This window comes from Rhinoderma darwinii, chromosome 6 (assembly GCF_050947455.1).
Source record: "Rhinoderma darwinii isolate aRhiDar2 chromosome 6, aRhiDar2.hap1, whole genome shotgun sequence".
NCBI lineage: Eukaryota > Metazoa > Chordata > Amphibia > Anura > Rhinodermatidae > Rhinoderma > Rhinoderma darwinii.
Window position 1 is genome coordinate 112,811,885 of NC_134692.1, and position 18,333 is coordinate 112,830,217.

Genomic DNA, 18,333 nt, shown 5'->3' on the forward strand with positions numbered 1-18,333 from the left:
CGTTCTGCTCCGACGGGGCATTATTTTACGCCACATTTTCAAATAACGGAGCGTAAAATGACGCCTCGTAAAAAGAAGTGCATGTCGCTTCTTGAGCCGTTTTGCATAAAAAATGCCGCAAAAAACGCTAGTTGCTTAAAAAACGGCTGAAAATCAGAGGCTGTTTTCCCTTGAAAACAGCTCCGTATTTTCAGCCGTTTTTTGTTAAACGTGTGAACATAGCCATAGGGTTGATCAGAAAAAAAAATAAACCAATAATAAATGCAGTGGTGACATCATCTGTTAGGGTAATTTTAAGTTATAGATTTTAATCCTATTAAAAGAAACATCAATGACACCTGCGTAAAAGGAATTTATTTTTATTTTGAAACACAAGAAATGCAGAAAAAAAAATGATGCTCCTATTCAACAATTTATCAGTAGCTACAACATTGCCACTATGTACAAAATATCCAATGATAAATGCGCTACACATATAAAAATACAGTATGCATTACAATATGTACAATGTGCAAAACATCTGGCATTCGAACATCAGGATATGGAATTGATCGCATGGGGTGCAAACTGCAAATACGAAGGCATCAAAAAATCCCATAGAAAGGCAATCATGAATGGGCCCCTGAACAAAGTCACATTTAGATCTACAGGGGTTTACAGAGGCAGAGCAGGTCACTATGGGACTGTCATGTGTCATCTAAAAGTAGCGCGCTACCAATAACATAGAAGAACATCACAATAACTCTTCTGCAGACAATAGCAAGATGGTTCTAACCCATTCACTGTTTTATAAAGATACTAGGAATTTATTTCTTGTGGTTTCCATGTAAAACTTTAAAGTCTAAAGAATACGACCATCACGATGACGCCCTTTGGAAATCTACCTTGCAGTGCATGTGTTTCTTTAAAAAAATTACATGCACTAAACAGTATATTGATATTGTGTTCAGCTTAGTGCATGTTTTGCTATCTAAGGGGCATAGTCATTTTTTCTGAAACATCCTGCAGTTGGTGCCCTATGATAATATTTTGGTCACTGGATAATGGATTAGAGCTTGTCTAGTTTAGAAAACCCATTTTCATACACCCTACAATCGGGCATTCGAGGGGGTCTCCTGTTCAGGACCCTCCATCCATTGTCTAGAGTGGAAAGTGGCTTCAAAAAGAGATAGCCAAATGATTTCAATGGGTACCTTGTAATGCTTCTTTTCTCCTGTGGCGGTGCTGTCAGGAAAATGAACACTTGCTGCCTGGTTCCCCCACAGATTACGGTTAAAGAGAACGACCCCTTTAAGTAGGTAATAAATTTTTCTAGAAATGACCTGAGCATTTACTCCTTTCTTATCATGTGATCCTTCTGAAGATCTCAGGCTGAGACTATGGGGGAGATTTATTATGCCATTTGCGCTAGTTTTCTGGCAGAAATAAGTCACAAATTTTGGCACACAACTGTTTTGCACAAAAACGTGAGGCTTTTTTCACTTTAAGGGTATGTTCACACAGCTTATTTTCAGCCGTTTTTCGGGCCGTAAACGCCCCTAAAAACGGCTGAAAATCCAGAAGCTTGATCCCTTCAAACACCTGTCCATTAATTTCAATGGGAAAAACGGCGTTTCGTTCCGACGTTTTTTTTTTACCCGGCCGTTTGAAAAAACGCCCCATAAAAAAAGTGCATGTCACTTCTTGAGCAGTTTTTGGACCCGTTTTTCATTGGGTCAATAGAAAAACCGCTCCAAAAACATCCGTAAAAAACGTATCAAAAAACGCTAGATGCTTTAAAAACGGCTGAAATTCAGAGGCGGTTTTCCCTTGTAAACAGCTCCGTATTTTACAGCCGTTTTTTGTTTAGCGTGTGAACATACCCTTACGCTGCGCTCTCCACACTTCAAAAAAATGGGAGTCTTAGTGGAGGTGAACGGGGTCACCAGCAGGCTGACAAATTTACTATAATTTAGGCCAGAATTTGGCACAAATTATAGCGGAAATCTATGCTATCTCGTAGTCGGCGTGGATTTCAGTATCTAGCGGATGGACAGCCCAAGATGCGACAAATTTATTAAGAGGCGTGCGCGTCTTAAAAAATTTGTTGCATCCTTCTCCAGTGGACTTCTGTCTAAGGGTATGTTCACACGACAGCGTCCGTAACGGCTGAAATTACGGGGATGTTTCCGCCTGAAAACATCCCCGTAATTTCAGCCGTAACGGCATGTGCAGGCGCTTGAACGCCGCGTCGATTACGGACGTAATTGGCGCTGCTATTCATTGGAGTCAATGAGTAACGGCTCCAATTACGCCCAAAGAAGTGACAGGTCACTTCTTTGACGCGGGCGTCTATTTACGCGCCCTCATTTGACAGCGGCGCGTAAATATACGCCTCGTGTGAACAGACAAACGTCTGCCCATTGCTTTCAATGGGCAGATGTTTGTCAACGCTATTGAGGCACTATTTTCGGACGTAATTCGGGGCAAAAACGCCCGAATTACGTCCGTAATTAGTGTGTGTGAACATACCCTAAGACTAGTCTATGAAATGGCAGTCCTGGGAAATCTGAGCCTTTTTTTCCAGGTTCATATAGAACAGTGATATACAACCTATGGCTCTTTAGCTGTTGTAAAACTACAACTTTCAGCATGTCCTGACAGCTGGAGAGCCACAGGTTAGAGATCACTGAGGTAGACATTCAGGTCATCCTAAATTCCAGCTACCATGAAGCCAGAAATTAATAAGGGGGTTAAAGGGGTTCTGTACTTACACCGTGTCACATGTGGCCCCCGATCTGATATCTCAGTGTCCACGGCTATACAGATGTGCTTTATTTACACATGCGTTTCCATGCAATAGAGGATATGGACCTGCGGCATACAGGAACTTCAGTGTACTCACTTAGGCCGCAGACTCGAGTCCAAATAAGCAATGCACATCGAAACAACCACAGTCTTGGCTCGGGGACTGCATGGGAGATCGTGTACTTTATAAGCACAAATCAAAAAAGGATGGAGCCCTTTAAATATTGTTGAACTGAGATGGATAAACTATTTAAAAAAAAAAAGAGTATTCATGGAAAATGATTTAACCCTTCATAGATTTCCTTGATATAAATACACATCGGTGCACACATAAGCTGAAAAGCCTATGGTGACTGGTGAAAAATATCACAACGAATGCGTATCTTCAAACCAACAAAATGGTGGTGTGAACCAGGTCAATAAAATCACAGGTGAATGTAAAGCTGACCATTGTGGGACAAGTATGAAATAATAGTTAAACAAAAGACTTGAAGGGAGGTCAAGAGAATAAAAACCATGAACCAAACAGAAGAAAACGCTTCATTTACCATTTCTTAAACTGCTGGTGAAAAATGAAGGTTGCCCTGTGATTGGTTGTTATAGGCAACAAAACCAGTTTTTCCGTTTCCCTGTATACAGTATGAAGGCTAAATGGGGATCGTTCCATGTAAATGGGCCTTTAGTATTACAAGGCTGGTGGACATACAGCATCTTTATGTAGTCTGTTATATTAAATGTCTCAGATTCCACAGATGTGCAGCGTGATTTCATAATAAAGTTCTAGAACTTGTCCTGCTCAAATTGACATTCTGGGTGATGTTGTATTCTAAAGCTGCTGTATATTACAGATCGGTGCTATAACAGATAAAGTCTAGAGCTGAGGGAGCCATGATATTGGCTGGAAATGTAAAATGCAATAATATTCCAAGGACACATCCCGGAGATATGGCAGAACCCCCAAGATTCAGTCAGATGTGGGTATCTATATAATGTACCAACTGGTGGGCACATCCTCATCCACTAAATGTCCACCTGAAATGCCAAATGGGGACAGAAGTCCCCACCACCCACTACTAAAGACAAGGACATTCTTGTTTCTGGAGAGTCAAGACTGTAGGACAGGGAGTTAATGTCACTTTTCTGGGCTCTGGAGACCTATTTTCCAACTCCTTGATTGGTATTTTGGAAGACGGCATGGGGGTCGCAGCTTCTTAGACGCCCCATATAAAGAGACCTGTCCCGATGACGGGTTTCCTTTAAAACAAAATCTTTTAAACAGTTGTTTCAGAGAACACACAATGTAAAGTGAACACTTTTCCGAAAACCTTATGATCCACCATTGAGGAGTATACTAAGAGTATGAAGAGCAGAAAGGTCCCATGGAGTTAAATGAAAGACAGAGGATTAGGACACTTCCGGTGTCACAAAACTCAGAACATTATGAGAATAAAGGCCTAATTCAGACGGCCACATTTTTGCATGTAGATTATGAACCAAACATAGATCCCCATAGAACCCTATGGTGAACTAAGTTTCGTTTACTTGAACTGCGCCGGGTTTGGGTCTTGGGGCGCATAACGGCCATCTAAATGAGGTTTAAAGCTGAAAGAAAATAGAAAAAGATAGGTTCCCATAAGGGCCCGTGTTTACAAGTATCCATAAAAAGGAGCCGCTTTCTGTAAAATACAATTGAGAATCAAACTGCATCAACCTGAACTGTGAAGACTCTGTGGATCAGTCTACAATGCAAGAGGTTAGAGGTAAAGAATGCACCGTGAAAACACAATGTCAAAAATATTAATGAATGTAATGGAAAAAAAAGCCCCAATTTTCACCAATAGCAAAAAGAAACCCGATTTCATTTCCTTTAAACTTAACCTGAAGAATACAGCGGCTGAAATCTGAATGGTTATCGAAAGCGACACCACTGTTCTTTTTAGCCCCATTTTTGTAGCACATGATCTGCATTCAGTTCTCTGCTGAATCAGTTCTAGTCTATAGATCCTTAAACCTTTAGGACTTAAGGGGGTTTTACAAAGGACGATTATCGGGTAGATGAGCGTTAATATAATGCTCATTGCCAATGATTGCCCAGTGTAAACAGGGGAACAATCAGCAAACGCTCGATCATCTGTTGGTCGTATCTTTTAAAAAAAGTGAAAGATTATCGTTGTTCTCAGCAGATCTCCCTGTGTAAACGGGGACGCACTGCCGACATGATAATAATGTATGGGGACGAGCGATCAGAGTAACGACCGCTCGTCCCCATCCATAACTCCGTGTGACAAGAGCAAGCGAGCGCCGATCAACGGTGTCTCGTTGATCGGCGCTCCCTGCACCGGCCGAGTGTCGGACGGTGTAAAAGGGCCTTTAGAGAACTTGGTAAAGGTGAATTTATTTACATGCGTTTCCGCAAAACCATTTGATTACAGTAAAATTGAGTGCACATTAAGTTAGAACAGGGTACATTCACTTTTTCCATAGTCATAGTTGGATGAACTGGCCAATCATGGAGTCGCATGCCTTACAAGAGACTATGTTGTAAGCAATTTTGCCAGCTGGTTGGGTTTATTCCCAATAATATATACATTGCTGTGGCAATCTATAACACTAACATGAAAAAATGCAAGTGAAGACCACACGGAGCTTGTGATGAGCCCGGCCTTAGGGTTCTTTATTAATATGTTCTTACAAGTCCTAAAGCCTGTCTGATTCTACTAAGTTGATGATAAATATAGATTGGCACCAATGTTTTTGTAGCTGCTGTACCATGATTTATAATAGAATTGCTAGCCATACGCAGTTGAATATTAGGCCATACACGGGGAGATATAAAGGGCACCACACAAGCGAAAGGGCTTGATTTTACATGAAGAAGGATCAGAATCAAGGACCTCAGTATCTATTCATTCTTGTCATGGATCTATGGGATGTCTAGGTCTGTTTTTTTTCTCCCAGAAACAGCACCACTCTTGTGTAGAGGCTGTGTCTGGTATTACAGCCTAACCTCATTCACTTGAATGGAGCTGAGCTGCAATACCAGACACAACCCATAAACCAGAGTGGCGCTGTTTTTGGAAAAAAGAAGATCCTTTTTTCTAATCTTCGACAATCCCTTCACAACTAGAAAACTCTAAACATTTTAGAGAAGCAGATGGAGAACTTAAGGACAGTTTGATAACAAGGATCATTAAAAACGATTGCAGGGTTATTTCAGTTCTTTTTTTTCTCTATACAATTTCCAGTGTTGAAAATGGGAAACTCAAACACAAGCTGAAAAGTAAATAGACAAATCCTTTTTCTTGTTTTAATAGATTTGATACGGTGGCTAAAACAGAAAATAAGTGTTATCCCCATGTCCCATCACCAGCCGCCCCCCCCTATAACCAGTGATTTCAGATGGATATTTCTTATAAGGGCAAAGCCACACGTGGCGGAATTCCTCTTGAATTCCGCAGCGGAGCAGTTTGTCCATTGACTTCCACTTTTATTTAGCAGTGTTCGTTTAGACGATGCGTAAAATTCTGCTGCGGAGCATAGGCTGCGGAGCGGAATTTGGTGTCCGCAGCATGCTAGGGCTGTTGCGGAGTTGTGGCGGACTGGTTGCGGACTCACGGCGGAATTTCTCCATTGACTTCAATGGAGATTCTAAATTCCGCAATGAAGTCCGCAGCTGTCATGCACATGTTATGTGTGCTGCGGATGCGTCTTGCTTTTTTAACATGACATTTCTTAATTCTGGCTGGACCTATGTATTTCTAGGTCTACAGCCAGACTGAGGAAGTCAATGGGGCTCCCGTAATTACGGGAGCGTTGCTAGGAGACGTCAGTAAATAGTCACTGTCCAGGGTGCTGAAAGAGTTAAGCGATCGGCAGTAACTGTTTCTGCCCCCTGGACAGTGACTACCGATCCCAATATACAGCAACCTGTAAAAAAATAGAAGTTCATACTTACCGAGAACTCCCTGCTTCTGTCTCCAGTCTGGCTTCCCAGGATGACGTTTCAGTCTAAGTGACGGCTGCAGCCAATCACAGGCTGCAGCGGTCACATGGACTGCCGCGTCATCCAGGGAGGTCGGGCTGGATGCCGAAAGAGGGACGCGTCACCAAGACAACGGCCTGTAAGTATGAAATTAGTTTACTTTCACTAGGGAAAGTGCTGTCCCTTCTCTCTATCCTGCACTGATACAGAGAAGGGAAGCACTTTTCCCGCAGTCCGCAGCAGCTAGTCCGCATCAATTTACTGCACATTTTGGGCAGATCCGACGCAGAATCTGCAACGCAGATTCTGTGCGGCATTGATGCGGACAGTTGCGGAGGAAATCCGCCACGTGGGGGCATGCCCTAATACTGCTTTAGCCTCCAAGATCAGAACATGGAACTTACTATCGGCTGCTTGTGAGTTCTAGATCACTGAACGTCTTCAGAAAAGACCGGTATGACTATGGCAGATTCACCTTCATGTAGAATTAGGTCTGTTACTACATGTACGGCTACTCCAGGAAACACCAGTCTATGTTTTATGTATTTACAATCTCATTTCTCCCTTCATATATCTGAGTTCATAACTATATTTACAACTTTTTCAAGACTTTTCTATATACACGTTTCTTTGTAGCGGGCTGTTTTAAGCTCATATCCCTTTCTTCTCCCATATATTAGACTAAAATCTATATAGTCCAGTCTAACATTTTAAAGATTTTTTTTTATTTTGGTGCATGCCATTTCAGGAAAGCAAGCAAAAAACAATTCTTGTGCGCTTAATCTGTAGCAGGTAACCTCTCCGTAAAAAAAAAAAAATCATTTCATACAATTTGTACAGTATATTACAGTAGGTTTCGGAGAGGCCATAAAAATCCCTTTGTTCTGAACAGTTACAAAAGGTAATATAAAATAAAGCAAACCAACACGATCTGTAAAGTTTCATACCGAAAAAAATAAAATGTATACCTTAAACCAGCATTTTCCAGCAACACAATTACAGTTGTGTAATCATCTATGAACAGCCTTACAAATGTAAGATTTTGCATCTTTGGGGGGGGGGGGGAGTGTAGGCTTTTCTATTATTTGATAGGAAAACGGCAGTAAAATGTAGATTATATGAATGTATGCGTTCCACAAGGTTTACTTTCATGTGGTATGACAGATAGAGCCAAATACACATTATGCAATTCTCCACTCTGCATATCTTGTGAAGATTTGAGTGCGAACGCTGAACCAGTCAGTGCTTTGCCATATACTCATGTTGGCTCAGCCTGTTCACAGGAACAGTCAAGTGCAGTTACGATTAGTGGAAAAAATAAAATCAGAAAAACCATTCAGAGACCATCGCTAATGCAGATTTGTGTACAATTCCCCTATGATCATTCTTGACCTACCAGTACTGGTCACCTTTTTGGTTTGTTTTTTCACCTGTACAGTGTAGTGTCTCTCCCTAGTGGCCCGCCAGTAACATATTTTGGGAATCCAGAGTAGTTAAATTCTGCAGATCACTTTGTATCCCGCTGTCTGGTGTAATTGCTGCAATTACAACCAGTTTCCAACTTAAAGTAAAATCCCAGATCTACAGTAAACGTTTACTCCCATTGCAAATGTAAGTCATTAGTGTCCAAAAAGTCAGTGGAGAACATGCTTGGGATGGTGGAGCTTAAAGGAGTAAGGGAAGAGGCAGAATTGGGCATCGTAATGTCCAGCCACTCCATGTTGTCCAGGTTTGTGTCTTGGAGATCTAGGCATAAGCAACTGTTTGCAGTGAATGGAGTGTCCGTGGTCTCCATTGGTGTTGAATCATGGTCCAGTATGCTGTGATGCTGGAGAAGATCATTGTTCAGGTCGTCAATTAGAGAAAATGTATCTCTGCCGTCACTATGGCTTTCTAGGTGAGGAATGTTAGTTCCTGATGGCAGGGTTCCATCTAAGAATGCCTCCAATTGGCTTTCTAAGCTGATAGACAGACTGTTTGTTGGCTCCAAAGACAACGGAGGGGCTACATGTATCTGCGGTGGTGGCTTCGATACTACGGTGTTCACTGGCATGGTGGTTACATTGGCCGTAACCGGCCTCAACTTTGATATTGGAGAAGGTTCTTCTTTAATAAGAGGAGAAATTTCTGGAAAATGAAATAGACAATGTTAACTCTTCCAAAGGCTTCACTTGACATATACATAAGTAATAACATACTTTCTTATCTTATAAAAACAAATATACTGTAGTACTATGTAGTGGATTATCCTAAGGTGGATAAAAATATAAAAAGTCTTAATTTTCTGTGCAGATATATAAATAATTTAATATTCCCAGGAGAAGCGGAGCTATAGGGTGTAAAGCGGTAGTAGTTAAGTAGTACCTGGGTCGCTTATTAGAAGACACCAGTATTATAAATGGCACATGGTAGGTGAGGGCAGCGCCTGTTAAAGATATTGCATTGAGGCCCAGAATTTGCACGTAACGCCTCTGGTCCCCAGTAAACGGCCATATGAGGCGTTGGAGACGTTGACTGAAGATGGATTACTGCCTGGAAGATCAGAAAAGTGTCTACTCACCTTATCATTCCCTTTTTTATAAATATTTCCAGGACCTCCTTAATATTTAGTGTATTTATGAAGGATACTACTAGCTCTTTTTATATAAAACTTAGTTTCAATTCTCCTTCAGATGGGGGAGGGGTGGTTGCACCATAGCTAAAATAAACCGAGCTTGTATATCATCCTCATGGAGTTTGCAAATGTTACATATAGCGTATAATACAATGCAAAGTGTGTGATTCCGGTCTTTATTAAGTGCTACTTGAAGTGAATATGTTCCCGTGCACATCAGGTACGCAGTTAGCAGCTCTTGTCAGACACACAATGCCTTTTAGGAGAGATCATGTAAAAGCTCTCTGTTGTTTTCCAGATGTATACATTTATCCGGATCCAATTTTAAACAGAATATCCTCCTAGACAATAAAACCTTTTCTCAGAGTCTGATACTAACCGGCACTTGTATTCCCCGCAGTGATAAATTACTGACAACCGGCCTTCAACGCTAATAGATTTTCCAAACTGGAGGAGTCATTTTTTTGTATGCCATGGGAATCATACAGCACTTGTATTGTTATCACGTATATGGCCGAACAAAGCTTTAAAGTGGAGCCTAATCTTCTGGAAATGTGGAACATAGTAAATCAACACTAAATAGATATGGGTTCAGCTGCAATTTAAACTTTTTAGGGGCTATGACTATAGGGAGAGATAAAGTGTATGGTCTACAAAGAGTACTGGAAGACGTACACGTGTATGCCTCTGGATAGGTCACTCTCTGGATATATACACGTACATGTGCATTTTAATGACCAAATTATCTCTGATATTGCGATACATATAAATGGGTTGTATAGATGTTTTGCAGTTGTCAATGTATTCATGCATTTCCAGGGGAGATAACAGAGGAACGGCACAATGCAGTTGTGCCAGAATTTTTATTTTATGGGGATAGGATAAAGAGCAAAAAACCACGGCGCCACTTGGTGTGGATCAAAGGAGATGGAGGTGAGAAATAGAGGAGATATATATGCTCACCGTGAGGTTAGGAGAGTTCAATGGAGGGGTCCACGGGATAGCTGCTGCCAGATCCGAGCCGGTTACCGAGGTGACCGCTTGGGTACGAGAGATGCAGGTAAAAACAAATAGGATCTATGTTGGCGCTGCTGCTTAGTGTGGACAAGGTACAGATCCAGAAGATCAGTTTTGAGTTTTGTAAACTGTTTAATTGCAACGCGTTTCAACGCCGAACTGGCGTTTTCATCAGGCATCTGATGAAAACGCCAGTTCGGCGTTGAAACGCGTTGCAATTAAACAGTTTACAAAACTCAAAACTGATCTTCTGGATCTGTACCTTGTCCACACTAAGCAGCAGCGCCAACATAGATCCTATTTGTTTTTACCTGCATCTCTCGTATTTTATGGGGATGTATTTTCCAAAGCAGACACGTCAAAAGATCTGACAATTCCTATTAAAAGTGAAGGTCTTAACGGACTGCGTAGTGGTCTGGTTGTCGGATCTCTTGGAATCAGCTACTGTTGGAAAAGCACTGCTGTGTCCACAGCAATCCTGCAGGTGAAATGTTGTACTACATGATGCCCACTAACCACTAATGTCAATTCGCGACCATGTTCATGCAAGTTCTCTGGGGCAAGAGAGGTTCTTTTTGCAGCAGCTCTGCCTCATAGAACGAGTCCTTTCATATGGACCCAACCACCCCACCTCCCATTTAGGGTGTACAACCTTCTGCAGGAGGAAGCAAAAAGTGCACAATTTAGTAGAAATTTAGTAGGACAGTGTGTTAATAAAAACGCTAAGGCTGTAATTGACCTGATGAAGGGGCAAATTTAAGGGAAATTTTAAGATAAAGGGATACATGAAGTAATTAGGAAAAATAGGCGCATTATATGAGGATATCTGGGCTGAAGCGGATTCTGATTTATCGTTCTAGGAGGGTTTTTTTTATGTATAGATCTTTTTTCCATAGATTTACTCTGAAAAGAGGGACTTGTTCTGTGCGGAGGATGTGGTTGAAATCCAAACGGACTTCTAGCTATCAAATGTTTAAATCTCAGCCCTCTCATTAACATCAGTATTCTCTGACAGCAAGATGAAACAGAGCTCAAAATTGACCGCGTGCCATGAAAATAATCAGCCTACGCTTTCTCCGCTGAGTATTGTAATGGATTCTCAAGCTGCAGGTTTTGCTCTGTCTCCCTTAGGTGCTAAATATAAAAGAGATATGATGTCATGAGCCACATGCACCCATTAAGTGCTGAAAGAGCCTGTAATACATCTCATCGTCCTTCAAAGACCAAACGTAGGAGAAAAATGGTGTTAAACGCATCTTCGAAAGTGTATTAGAAATGTCAAATTTATAGTGAAGTCCATAGAGAGCTGCTGTCCACCAATGAGAATTAAGGCCGGATTTCAGATGACAATTTGAGGCGACCTCATACATTTATAAATGTGGAGTTAATGTGGAGCAAAAGCAACATTTTTATCCAGCATCAATTTTGTGAAATTATCAAGAACGTAATGATTAACTCTTTCTGCTTAAAACCTGGTTGACCAGTGTGGAGAAGCCATCTTCAACTTGTGGTTCACCAGCTAGAACTACAACTCTCAGTGAGCTACAAGGGCCCGCTGGGAGTCGTAATTTGATGACAGCTGTAGAACCACAACTTGAAGATCACTATTCTGTACTGGTCAACCAGGTTTAAAGCTGAAATGGTGATGTTAAGCCTACAGGCTACCTTTACATAAGGCTGCCCATACAATGTAGTATGAATGCTGACATAGTAAGTGCAGCTGGCACCCCCACAAAGTGCCAATCAATATGCCGGAGGTATATGTTCTGCCTTTACCCCCTTAAAAACAGGACTGTTTATTAGGGGTCAGGAGTGAGGGGTCATGTGATCGCTCTGAGATCTGCTGAATGGCTAAGTGGTCTAACCTACTACGAGTATGCCGCCCTATAAGGGGTCTTCCCTGGTGATATATGGCATACTATCCCATAGAAATACACTAGTGCAGGAGCTGCGCGTAAATACCTATCCGATTGCTGCAGCTATTCTCTGATTGGTTTTGATCTATTTTTCCTTCCACTAGTTTTTTTTTTTTATAAATCTTGATATTTAGTCATTTCTTTTCATCAATGTTGGTAACGTTTTCGATTTTTCTCTTTTTATAGGCTCAAGTCTTCTCCTAGACATTGACAACCAGCAGACATTCTTATTCATTTCAACCATTAGTTGTTACTAAATTCAGAAAACCGCTGGTTGGACAATGTATAGCTGTGGAATATGTTTCGCTTGTGCTATTCTTTTTCACCATAAAACCTTAGAGTTAGCAGCGACTGACAATTGTATGAATAATCCCATGCAAAATTGTAAAGTGATGTTTAATGTAGCTCAGTAAAGCCTTCTAAGGCCCCAGCACAGGGGTTAACAGACGGCTGCGATGATTCTGCATACAGAAGACGGCTGCTTTGCCTCCTCAATTCATGGTTTAATTTTCTTTCAGCTGTTACTTATTTAAGTTTGGCTCCAGTCTTCAAGTCAGCGGCCAATATGCCTGTAACACAAGTCTGTCATTCCCGTATCGGCGGAGTAGCTCATTGAGAACGACGGTCAAGAAGCTGAAGCCGGGCTGCGTGCTCCTGACTTATATTCACTTAAGGGTGAGTTCACACGTTGCGGCCACAGCACGGAAATAAAACACGCAAAAATGCGCTGTTACTGCACATTGGTACGGTTTAAAAATTGATTGTTAATGGCTGTGAAGTTTTGCCGGTAAAACTTCTGTTTCCTTGTAAAACCATGTCCGCACATTTTTGGGCCGCATCACAGCCATGCTATAGCTGCTAAGTGTGAACTCCCCCTTAGGGTCTATTCAAGCATTGAAGTGTCGTTAAAACCGCATTGAAAAAGTGCAATTTGGTGCGTTTTTAGATGTGGTTGCATTTTTTATCGTAACTGCATCGGAAAACACACTAAATTGCAGTAAAAACTGCCTCTGGCAGGGCCTAATAGGTATGTGCTGGTGGCAGATCTGGGGCTTTTGTTAGGCACCCAACTGGCATGGGTCACAGGGGTGCCGATGGGCTAAGAGAGGGAGCCCGCATCTCTCTGATTGGTTAATAACAGTCACTATTATCCACGGCATCTAAGGAGTTAAATGGCCGGGATCGGACACAACCTCCACCCTGGCCGTTACAGCAGGAGCCCGAATGTCTTTAGACAGCCCGATACCCATGTCCCATGCCAAGCTTATGACACAACGCTGTGAAAAAGAATATGGGTGGTCATAAAGGGGCTAGGAATTCCGCTTTCTTTTCTGTCATAGGAGCAGAAAAACGGAAATCAATACTGTGACAGATCAGTCCCATTGACTTTAATGTATTCCATTGAGTTTCCGCCATGGTGTCATTCATAGTAATAGGAAAAATAACGCAGCATGGCGCACAATGTTTTCTGGCATTTTAATAATGGAATCACAGTTGCGAGCAGAGCCCGATCAGTAAGAGCATTGCGGTCATAACTCTGAGAAGATCCAGTACTGCGAAATATTGTCATAAAAACACAGTGAATAGATGTTTTTAGTTCATAAATGGGATACAATGAAAATAACAGACAGCAAAAACCAAAGCTAAATTTATCAACTCTAAACACGCTTGTTCTTAGGGTACAGTCACACGTCCCACCTATGGAAAACTGCATTGTGGTAGTGCAGGAGAAAAATCTATGTAGAAAGCTGATCAGTAAAACGTTACAGATTTACACGACCATTTGTCGATAAAGTTATTTCACGCATCTTCTTACCTCCACTTTTGATGAGTATATCAAACAAGTCATCCATCTGTTGACTGTGTGCGTTTGTTACCTGCATACCAATATAAATAAAATACATGAAATACATAGTAAATCAGAACGTCTTACATAAAATCTACTGGAGAAGGCTCTGCTTACATCTATGTTGAACGCTCTGTTGGCGGTTCCATCACATTTGACTGCAAGAATAGTCCAGCGCTAATTCTTGCTGTCAAAACAACAGACCCCATTATAGGTCAATGGGGTACGTCAGGCACCGTTGGTATCCATTCCGTTGTATGACGGATCCAACGCAGCAGTGTGGTTTCCCTTATAAAAGGAAGCCGCGACATAGATGTGAACAGAGCTTAAATAACAATGTAGCAATGCGCGGAGTAAAGCGATTTGTATAGCAATAATTACAATAATAATCTTTTATCACGACCCATGTGAAAAGAAAATGTAAATAGAAGTCCTTGAGTTAAGGGGGTTTTACACTGGACGATTATCGGGCAGACAAGCGTTAATATAACGCTCGTTACCTATAATTGCCCTGTGTAAACAGGAAGACGCGCTGCCGATATGATAATAATGTATGGGGACGGGCGATCCCCATCCATAGCTCCGTGTGACAGGAGCAAACGAGCGCCGATCAACAATCGCTGCACCGGCCTATTGTCGGCCGGTGTAAAAGGCCCTTTATTCTCTACGGTCATGTTATCCAAAACTCTAGTCAATTAATTCCTAATTATAGCTGCCCCTGGTGGGTGACCATACAGAACTCCAAATCCCCTGAATAGACATCGAGCTGCCACTAGAGGAGCTCTACTGCATAAGTGTTATTATTGAGTGCAATGTATAAACAGTATACAGTTAGGGCCTGTTCACATCAGCGCTGGCTTTTGTTCATCTGTTCCGTTCAACCTTTCCATCAGAGTAACAGGTGAACGGAAAGCCAAACGAAAACGATCGCTTCCATTTGCATTACCATTGATTTCAATGGTATTTTTCTCCCTCACTTGGTATCAGTTAGCCTCTGTTCCACTACGTATCCGTTTTTTATCCGTAGTGAACTCCACAATCTAGCCAAATAAAGAGTTTAGAACAAGAAAAGGAAAATAAAAAAATAAAAAAATGTTTCCCTTACGCAATATTGAAAAAAATGAATACAAATAAAGTAACTACACATAGAGCCCCACAATAAAATAAATGTTATTTATCCCGCACGGTTAAAGCTAAAAAACAAAACTGAAAAACAATGCTAGAATAGCATTCTCTCCTCCCCTTGCCTCTCAAAAACAGGAATTAAAAGTATACAAAAAAGTCATATGTACCACAAAATGGTAGCAATGAAAACTACAAGTAATTCTGCAAACAACAAGCCCTCATACAACTCCGCCGGAAGAAAAAGAAGTGTTATGGGTCTTGGAATGTGGGGACACAAAAACAAATTATTTTGTTAAAAAAAAGTGTTTTTAAATGTGCAAAAGTAAAAAAACATAATAAAAACGTAAAACGTAACGACCTGTAGAATAAAGTTACTATATAATTTATACTGCACAATGAAAACATAAAAATGAATCCCAGAAAACAATGGCGAAATTAGTTTTTTTTTCTTCCAATACCCCCAAAATATTAATAAATGTTATTCAAAACATTATATGGTTCCTAAAAAAAAAAATGACATCTGATCCCACTAGATACAAGGTCTTATATATGGCTACATTGTAAAAAAAAAAAAAAAAAGTTATGACTGCTGGAACACAACTGGAATTTTTTTTACTGATCTTTAAGTCTAAAATTTGTTACGTTGCTTAGGGTTTAAAAACGCACTTACGGGCCTGTTCACATCAGCGTTGAAGGGTTCGCAGTCGACTGCGCTATTGATTCAGTCAAAACAACGGAACCCTTTTACAACGGTGACAAACGGAAACCATTAGCAAAGTTTGAGTCACCATTGCGGAACATTGACAGACCCTCAACAGAAAGACCACGCTGATGTGAACACAGCCTAAGGCACCCGAGTCTTTCGGCAACTTTATTTACTAGAGACATAAATTTACAGTAAAAAAAATGACATTTTCAGGAGGGTTTTTCCAATTTTAAAGTGACTGTAGAAGCCTAGTGAATACTGCTGGGATCGGAGGAAACTCCGACCCAAACTGTTTAACCCTTTGATTGCTGCGGTATGTGACCACGGCGTGATCAAAGGGAACTCCCCGCTTTAATCACATCACTAGAAACCCTTGTGATGTGATCAGAGACTGGGGAACCTCTCTGCAGTCAGCCCTGGGGACCTAGAAAGGACCCCAGGGCTGTATGTTCAGTATTTCTGATGTTAGGGATCACTAGGGCCTTACGCCTCATTCACACGACAGGGGCCGGGAAAATAGGCCGTTTTGGGCCGTTTTTCCCGGCCGGTTTGCATCCGTTTCGATTCCGTTCCGTGTTTCCGTTTTTAACGGCTGATTTTGACCCGTTTTGCATCAGTTTTTTTCCCTGTCCACTTTAAAACCGGATGAATTTTATTTAAATTTGTTGCCACACACAGCACCCTGCATGTACTGCCACCCAGTCCCCTGTTGGTAATGCCACCCAGCCCCCTGCAGGTAATGCCACCCAGCCCCCTGTTGGTAATGCCACCCAGCCCCCTGCAGGTAATGCCACCCAGCTCCCTGCAGGTAATGCCACCCATCCTCCTGCAGGTAGTGCCACCCATCCCCCTACAGGTAATGCCACCCTGCCCCCTGCAGGTAATGCCACCCTGCCCCCTGCAGGTATTGCCACCCTGCCCCCTGCAGGCAACACCACCCTGCCCCCTGCAGGTAACGCCACCCTGCCCCCTGCAGGTAACGCCACCCTGCCCCCTGCAGGTAATGCCACCCTGCCCCCTGCAGGTAATGCCACCCTGCCCCCTGCAGGTAAGGCCACCCTGCCCCCTGCAGGTAAGGCCACCCTGCCCCCTGCAGGTAACGCCACCCTGCCCCCTGCAGGTAATGCCACCCTGCCCCTTGTAGGTAATGTCACCAAGTCCCCTGTAGGTAATGCCACACAGCCCCCTGCAGGTAATGCCACCCTGCCCCCTGCAGGTAATGCCACCCAGCCCCCTGCAGGTAATGCCACCCAGCCCCCTGCAGGTAATGCCACCCAGCCTCCTGCAGGTAATGCCACCCAGCCCCCTGCAGGTAATGCCACCCAGCCCCCTGTATGTAATGCCACCAAGTCCCCTGTAGGTTGCACCCCCCCCCCTTCCAGGAGAAGTCACTGACTTCAATGTCCATATATGGACAGAGTAGTCACTGACTTCTCCTGGAGAGGAATTCCCGGCCACAGGGTCGGGGATTCCGCTTCAGAAGTGAGTGACGTCCCTGTGTCCATATATGGACAGTGTAGTCACACTTCTTCTATAGCGGAATCCCCATCCACAGGGTCGGGGATTCCGCTTCAGAAGTGAGTGACGTCGCTGTGTCCATATATGGACAGTGTAGTCACTCACTTCTCCTGTAGCGGAATCCACAATCCCCGGCTGGGGATTGGGGATTCCGACTCCTACAGGGAGCAAAAAAAGACCCTCCTCCTCCTCACATGCACTCTGCACTGTGAGGAGGAGAGAGAGCGCGAGCGACGGAAGACACAACCGTCACTCGGGACACATTCCGGTGATGGCCGTGTATTACCCTGCCCCATAGACTTCTATGGGAGCCGGGCGGCCGGGTAAACGGCTGAAAATAGGGCATGTCCCATTTTTTTGACGGCCAGGTTTCCCGGGCCGTCAAAAAATCGGTAGTGTGAATAGCCCCATTAGGGGTCTATTGTCCCTACTATAGCCGTGTGACGGCCGTTTTATGAATGGCCGTGACCCGGCCGGGAAACCCTGTCATGTGAATAAGGGCTAAGTGTTGTCCTAACAGAAGCCTGTGTCATAGTGACACTGCATAATGTATTAGCATACAAGAGTATGCGAATATATTATGAATATGAAATTAAGTTGTTTAAAAGTTATCCCTCCATGGGATTAAAAAAATAAATTAAAAAAAACTGTAACCAAAAAAAATAATTAAAATATGTCCCCCCAAAAAAGTAAATGATTTAGAATAAAATACATTTTATTTCCCATACATTACATAAAAGCAAAAAACCTACACATACTAAGTATCTACACGACCGTAATACCCTGAAGAATTAATTTAACAGGTTATTTAGCGTGAAAAGT

General features: G+C 42.4%; 1 protein-coding gene across 4 annotated transcripts in view; it reads right to left on the reverse strand.

Annotated features, from left to right (window-relative positions):
* Nucleotides 1–7,472: 7,472 nt before the first annotated feature.
* The window catches only part of MRTFB (myocardin related transcription factor B), a 326,233-nt gene continuing 315,372 nt past the window's right edge, over nt 7,473–18,333 (reverse strand). For all 4 annotated transcript variants that reach the window (XM_075830127.1, XM_075830126.1, XM_075830129.1 and 1 more), the window contains 2 exons: nt 14,133–14,193; nt 7,473–8,896 (listed from right to left, as the gene is read on the reverse strand). In XM_075830127.1, the coding sequence (XP_075686242.1) occupies nt 8,364–8,896; nt 14,133–14,193 (594 nt within the window). In that variant the 3' untranslated portion in view covers nt 7,473–8,363. The remainder of the gene's footprint in view (nt 8,897–14,132; nt 14,194–18,333) is intronic.